Source organism: Gekko japonicus, unplaced genomic scaffold, assembly GCF_001447785.1.
Source record: "Gekko japonicus isolate JY-2015 unplaced genomic scaffold, Gekko_japonicus_V1.1 scaffold65, whole genome shotgun sequence".
Classification (NCBI taxonomy): domain Eukaryota; kingdom Metazoa; phylum Chordata; class Lepidosauria; order Squamata; family Gekkonidae; genus Gekko; species Gekko japonicus.
Genome location: NW_015165832.1, coordinates 2,033,226 through 2,041,379, shown reverse-complemented (window position 1 = coordinate 2,041,379; position 8,154 = coordinate 2,033,226). Strand labels below are relative to the sequence as shown.

The 8,154-nt window shown below is 38.0% G+C and overlaps 1 protein-coding gene across 1 annotated transcript in view; it reads left to right on the top strand.

The window, feature by feature from the left end:
• ANO1 (anoctamin 1, calcium activated chloride channel) overlaps nt 1-8,154 on the top strand; it is a gene marked incomplete at its 5' end in the record, with an annotated part of 133,859 nt that overhangs the window by 91,643 nt on the left and 34,062 nt on the right. Inside the window, 2 exons of the mRNA XM_015410856.1 lie at nt 1,345-1,356; nt 2,204-2,275. Of these exons, the coding sequence (XP_015266342.1) occupies nt 1,345-1,356; nt 2,204-2,275 (84 nt within the window). The remainder of the gene's footprint in view (nt 1-1,344; nt 1,357-2,203; nt 2,276-8,154) is intronic.

The following is an 8,154-nucleotide window of genomic DNA, read 5'->3' as shown; positions in this document are numbered from 1 at the left end:
AAGCTATAGGTCATGCTTTTCAGTAGAAAAATTGAATTAATTTTCTATGTTGGGAATTATATTGAACAGATTGTTATGGCAGAGTGACAGTGATTGTGCAGCTGCATTATTACCCTTTTATTATTATTTTATTATTATTATTATTATTATTATTATTATTATTAGTGTACATTCCAACATTTTCAACAAAGCATGTGGTTGCACATTATCATGTTTTTTATCATTATGGTATATCAAGAATAATGCCAAATTTTCTTTTTTAAAATGATTGTTTTATTTTGATGGGACGCTGCATTCTTCAGAGCTCGAGTCCTTCCTGCTACAATACTCCAGCAGAAAACACTTGCATGCAATTTTTCTTTTCCTTTTAAGAAACTTCACAACTGTTAACAGTTTGTGATTTTAAAAATATATTCTGAGTTTCCTTTTTAAAAATTGGTTTTGTGGATTCTGCTCCTCCAGCTCTAGACAGCATACTCCTCTTTTCCACCCACCATATTTTGGAAAAATTGGGAATATTTTGCTAAACTGGCAAGGATACAGAAGGGGTGTTTTCTGTCATCTGGAAGAGACTTCAGGAGCATCTAATTTCTAAGGCCCTGATCCTGTTGTGTGCTCATTGACATCCCATTGTGCTAATATAAACCTGAGTGCTGAGGTCTCACTTACTGGATTACAATCAGATATGCTAAGACAACTGTTCTTTTATTTTTGGCACCTTGTTGTTAGCTTACATGAAAGTGAAGAGGATTAACTGTATCCTTCTAGTGGCGAATACCTTAGAGGGTTATGTCAAGTGCAGTGATAGCGGCTTGTGACCTGAGATAACTGCTGTTAATGGAGTGTATTTTATATTTCATCTAACATGCTCCACTCCAGTTAATTTGGTCCACTGAGTAAAGTGTTTAAACATGCAATTAAATCCTGCTGACCATTGGAAGTAGGTAAATAGCATGGCTGAAAATCCTAAGGAACTGCTACAGTACAAGTTACACTGAAATGAGTGACGTATGTGCCAATACATAACCACGGGCTTTCTCATTCAGGTCTTGTATATATCAGAGGGTTGTGCTATAGGGAATCACATCCCATGTGCCTCATTTCTTAATTTTGTCATGGCTGTGGGCCTTCATACTGCTTAAATATTTAAAATCATATCTTTTTCCCCTGAATCTTTTTGTGATAAGGTGTTTTATTACATCCTCAATATAAATACAAAAACAGACAATTCCCCCAAAGATACAGCTGTGCATGAATAAAATAGTTGTATCCATTGCACAATTTTGCAACAGTGAAGTAACTTTAATTTTTTGTGTTTTTTGTGTTTTTTATGGTTTCCTGAAGGAGGCAGTCAAGGTTTGGATTTTTTTTTGTAAATTCTCTACCTTTTTATCTGTCTAATGGTGAAAGATACCTTTTGATCTCACCTCATTCTTTTTTCCTGGCATCTGGTTTCCTTTAGAGCTTCCACTGCAATGATTGTTTCTTCTTTTATGTATCCCAGTGATGGGACTTTTTCATATCCATTCTCATGTCCATCTAATGCATTTTTGAAGGTACTTTCCGAATCTTTGGCTGTCCTGTTCCTTCAACTTCTTATTGTTTTCCATATCTTTTTTGAGTGTGTCTGGATAATCTGAAATGCAGTCTTTTGAGAAAACAGATCAGGGTAGTTTATAGGAGGAATGTCTTAGATATCAACAAACTTGATATTTCAACTGAGGTTAACTTATTGGGTCCCCAAGAATTATGGTTGGTGTTTTCTGTTTTCAAATTAGCCCACATACAAAGCTTTACAAATGAGCTGCCTCTGCAGTGCCCAAAATAAAACATTTGGGTTTAAAATGTTGCAGGGTTCCACCTACTCTGATTGTAGTGGCCATGATCCTGCCTTCTCCCTACACAGTGTGATGCAGCTGCTATGTTATGTTGGAGTCTGAAGCAGCAACCGTAGGATAGTTATGCTGACAGCAACTACTACATTAGCAAAATACCAGGGGTATCACAATTGGCACAAGGGCATTGGATGATAGCTTTAGCCATTTAGCTGCATTAGGACAGACTGGCATTTGAAACACATTTTAATGACTTATTGCAAGTTTAAATCAAATCAGAGCAGAAAGTTAATATATATTTTATTCTTCTACCTTTGTACTGGTAGACAATGGGTTTCACGACTCATTTGAGTATATGACATTTGCAGGATCACCCAAGGGCTGAGTATGAAGCTAAAGTTTTAGAAAAGTCACTAAGAAAAGAATACAGAAATAAAGAGGTAAGTTAACAATTTTTTTATTTATAGTGAAGAGATTTCTATTTATAATAGTGTCATACCATAACACACACATTTTCTGTGACCATTCCTTAATCTAATGTACACTGAAATGAAAGGTAGAAGTACAAAGGACAGTTAGAAATAGGTTTGGAGATGTGAGGAGCTACAATAAAGGATACTTAATCGGTGCGAAAGTAGTTCCTTTGGTATCATACCAGTGTGGGGGTTTTTCACAAGCACAGTGACTAATGTTAACAGCTGCAGGCTTCCAGTAATTTCTTACATGTTTACTCAAAAAAAAGTATCACTGAGTTCAGGAGAGCCTACTTCCAAGTAAGTGCATAATATAGGCATTTCCAGAGCAATAACATAAGTCATTTATTCAAAGCCCATACAGCTGTAGAAACCTTATAGAAATGGCATCATGTATCTGTATAGAAACAGTTTAAAAGAAACTCAAACCACTGTTTCCCAAAACTTGTGATAGCTGAGGCACATTTGTTTTGTGAATTACTGTAGGAAACACACTTTAGTCTTACTCCCAAATTAGTAAGAACGGTGTGTCCCCTGGTTTTCTGCCTGATTGGAGGAACAGTAACAAAAGCATTTATTTATTTATTTATTTATTTATTTATTTATTTATTTATTTATTTATTTATTTATTTATTTATTTATTTATTTATTTATTTATTTATTTATTTATTTATTTATTTATTTATTTATTTATTTATTTATTTATTTATTTATTTATTTATTTATTTATTTATTTATTTATTTATTTATTTATTTATTCAATGTATACCCCGCCCTCCCCATGAACGGGCTCAGGGCAGCTTACAGCAGCGGCCCAATTGCCAATAAAACTGATAAATAAAACTGCCATGTGTAAGAATTAACATGATATCAATATGCAAACAGGTTATTATATGTTCATATTTCATATAGTTTCATTATCACAATGAACACTAGAATTTCATGTGAATTAGTGTCACAGAAGTGCCTTTCCTCTCAGAATTTTGTAATGTGAACATCTGTGGGATAACTAATCAGAGAATAGAGAGGTTAAGTATAATACCAAGGACCAATCTACACATTGTACAGGAGACCCATGCTTGCCCTTGCAAATGTACTGCTGTTTGCATCGCAGTAGTTACCTGTACCATTTCCCATCAGGACAAACAGCAGTGTGTGTGTTTCCACTAGGAAACCATTGCATTATACTCCCTTTCATTCTGTCATTGCTGCTCCAATCACATTGGCAAGTTCTTACCAATTGTAATACAATTTAAGTAAGGCCATCAATCATGGATCCTCAAATACCAGTTGGCAATGCTGCTAGTGTGCCCTATGCTTTGGATGCAGTAGCTATGAAAGAGTCTGTTAGAGAGAAAGAACGAGGGAGACAGAACATGAATTCATGAGTGTTTCTGTTTCCAGGGATCTTTGTATGCTTTTACAAAATGCCCTGCATGTCAGTAGATTGTGAGTTAAAAAGAAGATTGGGGGGGGGGGGCTTCTCTTCTTTTGGTACATTCCATGCTGTTGTTTTTCCTCATTCTGGAAGGGCCAGAAATGGAGTAATGAAGAAAGGGTAGGTCAAGAGTCACACAGATACAGAACTAGAACATAATAAATCAAGTCCATTTCAATAAATAATGCAGATTTCATTTGGTAGAGATGAAGTCAAACAAAAGGGTTAGAGCTGAAGTAAAACAAAAATAAAAGCAAGATTAGTCTGGAAGCAAAGATTTCTGGCAAGCTAGAATCTGGAAGGACAGGTAGAGCTGGATGGAAGGGATTCAGAGCCAGAACTGTGCATCTTACAAAGACAATACAGCCTCTGTTTCCCTGAATACTGTAGCCCCAAAAACAAACTACTACTATAAATGTGTGCTTGAAACCTGAATGCCTTTTGACTTGCATTGATTTTGGTTCACAAAAAAACTGACATGGCAAACTTAAGTCGCGAGGCTGCAGGTAACACACAAGAAGTAAGCATTTTGAAAAATGGACTTGCAGCCACTGTCATACCTGGAGACTACCCAACTTCTTGTATCTGTTCAATAGATTTTGCTGTTAACTCTCCCCCAAGTATTCTGTCTGAGCCAGTTCACACATTATAAGTTAAGGATACACTAAAAATGTGAATGCATCAAATGAGTATCATAGAAGTATAATGATCAGGGAGCTGCGATTTGGTGCAGCAACTGTCTGCATAATGTGTGAAACGGCCCATGCTGTCTTGGGGAGGCTATGTTTGTACAGCTGCCTTGTGGATCTACATTCTAGCTAATAAGTTTTCATCCCCCTCTTTCCAGTGTCCAGTCGAATGAAGCCTGTTGGGTACATACCAGTCTTAGTCTGGTCTATTCTGGCAGTTTCCTGTTTGGCTTTAGCTTCACTTGCTTCATTCTCTGTTCACTTGCTTTATTTTCCAGGTTAGAATGTTTTACCATTTTCAGTAGTTTTGTGTTGATCTGGTTTTGTGGGTGGTATGTCATAAGTCAGTATTGCAAATCAAGAGTCCTGTTTTGCATCTGGAGATTTTCCAAACATTGTTATGTTATCAGCAATTAAACGCCCAGAGGGGACAGATGTTGGCCTGTTGCATTGCGCTTGAGTCTGTCCTATGAAACCACACTACTGCTACAGCTTGGATCAGCAAGTCGAATGAAGCCTGTTGGGTACATACCAGTCTTAGTCTGGTCTATTCTGGCAGTTTCCTGTTTGGCTTTAGCTTCACTTGCTTCATTCTCTGTTCACTTGCTTTATTTTCCAGGTTAGAATGTTTTACCATTTTCAGTAGTTTTGTGTTGATCTGGTTTTGTGGGTGGTATGTCATAAGTCAGTATTGCAAATCAAGAGTCCTGTTTTGCATCTGGAGATTTTCCAAACATTGTTACGTTATCAGCAATTAAACGCCCAGAAGGGGACAGATGTTGGCCCGTTGCATTGAGCTTGAGTCACAGTCTGTCCTATGAAGCCACACTACTGCTACAGCTTGGATCAGCATTGAATTCTATGCTGTGCTGGAAACAGCCACTACCAGATATAGAATTTCATCCGTATACCAAGCTGTTACATGGCACAGACAAAGCCTGTTGGGGACAAAATGGGCATTAGTCACTTAAACAGAAAGGCTTTTCTGTTATCATGGAGCCAGTGGTGCAAACTCACTAATTAAATATTCTGGTGGCTAGACTTTAGAATTGATATAGTTGTCCCTATTTTTCATGCATAAAATGCCACTACTGTGGAACTGAGGATCAATGAGCAAGCATGCATTTTGACAGGAGACTTTCACATGGAAGATTCTTCCCATTTCAGTCACCTGGCCGGTTTTCACATAATGTTGTCTTGCATTCCTGATAATATATTCCTGCTAATATAAAAAGCAGCCCATTCTTTTTTTGCCAGAAAGCCAACTTTATTTTAAACCTATTAAAAAGTGAGTCTCTAGCAGGATGCTATCGACATGTGTGTATGTGTGTGTGTGTGCGAGAGAGAGAGAGAGAGAGAACACCTTGTGTTTGATTGAAAGGAAATACCCCCCTCGCTTTCCATCTTTTGTTGCTGCCATATAACTACTAGGAAATTTATCTATACACACACTACCTGGCTATTGCCCAACACTTCAAATGCTTTTTTAAAACAAAAATACTCAGAAACAGTGCATTTGCAGGAGTTCTGTGAATTGCAGTCTATTTCACTGTATCTGAGGAAGTGTGCTTTGCACACGAAAGCTTATACCTTGAATAAAACTTTTTTTTTAATCTCCCTGAGGGGAATTTTTAATTGGTTTTTTCACAAGACTACAAACTATAACTGAAAATAAGGGAAGGGAAACTACATCTAGGGAGAAAGAAAAGACACCCACTAATGGGAGATCAATACATCAGCTTATCTCAATGTTAATCTAAAATGCTGGTAATACATTGAACATAGTCAGTTATGCTAGGTTATTTATCTTTTAACCATCCATTTATCTGTTTAATGAAACCCTCAAAGCATCCCAAAGTTATTACAGAGTTTTCAGGCACAATTCAGAGTCCTTCAGCCTTTATTTTCCCTTATTTTTTCTCATCCTCAATTTGTATGGACTTTTCTCAATTTGTATGAACTTTTGGGGGCAGCCTCCCCCTTTTCAGAGAGAGAGTCCTCCTCAGAAGACACCGAGCCTAACTCGCCATCAGATTGCTTTCTTCTTCTTCCTTCTTGTCCTTGAATAAAACTTTGTTGGTCTTAAAGGTGCCACTGTATTCAAACTTTATTCTGGTCTATTTTCTTGTAGCAGTTGCAGGAATTAGCATAACAGAAGAGAATCACCCACACCTCATCTTGCCTTTTAAATTGAGAGGGGATCTATGCAGATATGTGGAGGTGTTTTTAATAAGGTCATTGTATTATGCTATGACTATATAGCACTATCCAGCTCCCCAAAATGAGGAAAAAAATTAAAACTGGGTGGGCAGAGAATTCTGATGGTCGTGTGAGAATGTGGGGGTAGGGCCTTCCACGTGCATCAGGTGTAAAAGGGAAACCACAGCTAACAATGGAGAAAAAAACAGATTACCCTCTGCTATCTGAATCTTCCTTGCAAAGGTGATTTTACACACAATTATGCCAGCAGACCAACCACTATGGAAAGCAATCCTGGAATAGAAGAAGCCCAGGTGTCAATATCAGTTAATATTTACTGGCTTAAACCCAATTTAAATCTAGAAACTCCACCTTACTGCTTAACAGATTGGCCTTCTTTTTGTTCAAGTCCTGGATTTCATAGGAAAATAAGCAATATGTCTCCCTTAGATAGTTCCTTGGCCTCCCTAGATTCATTTGTAATTTTGAAACTCCCTCATTAATATTACAAGCTTCTTCATTAAAAAACAATACTGATATTTGATGCTTTTTATTCTGTATACTACATAAATATCTTATGAATAAATGTTCCCTCATATCTCAAAACATACAGCATAAACATATTACTCTGGCAAGTATATTTTACATTCTAATAGCAAAGTCAGGAAATCTTTAGATACTTAAATCTGGTGACTGGTACTGTGAATGGGCAAGACAGATCTTTCTATAAACCTGAAAGGGGCCCTAGGTTTGCAGGAAAAATCCAAAAATGATAAAAGGAGTGCCTGTAGATATTAAGCAACAGATTCCTACAGTGGCTATCGCTAGGGGCAATCCCAGTATTCCAGGCTTCAGTTTCTGTGAGTAAAAGGGGGAGGGTGCAGGACCCTTTCCAGCCCTATTTTGGCTTTTGAGGGAGAGGTCATTGGGGCCAGGGCTGGCTAGGGTTGCCAGCTCCAAGTTGGAAAGGTTTGAGGAGGGCAAGGTTTGAGGAAAGAAGAGGCTCCAGCACAATATTATGACTTATTGGATAACCCAGGGTGAAGGCATAGAGAAAGCAATCTGACAGCTGAATGCCCAAAAACAGGGCTATTTTGGGGCAGGAACGCACAGGAACGCAGTTCCGGCTGGCTCCCAAGTTGGCCACGCCAAGCAGGAACTCATTAGCATAATAGGCCACACCCAACAGCAGAAACTCATTAGGATTGGCTACATTAGGGGTGTGTGGCCTAACATGCAAAGGAGTTCCTGCTACAAAAAAGCCCTGGGTTTTGACAACAAACAAGGTAAACAGAATAACAAGCAAAAGGTGGGTGTGGCTGGATAACCAGACTTCTGGTAACATGGGGGTGCGACCTAATGTGCTAATGAGCTGTGCTGTCAGGGGTGTAGCCTAATTTGCTAATGGTTTCTGCTGTTGGGTGTGGCCTATTATGCTAATGAGTTCCTGCTGGGCTTTTTCTACAAAAAGAGCCCTGCCCAAAAATAAATGCAGGAGCAAAGAGAAAATGTGACAGGGA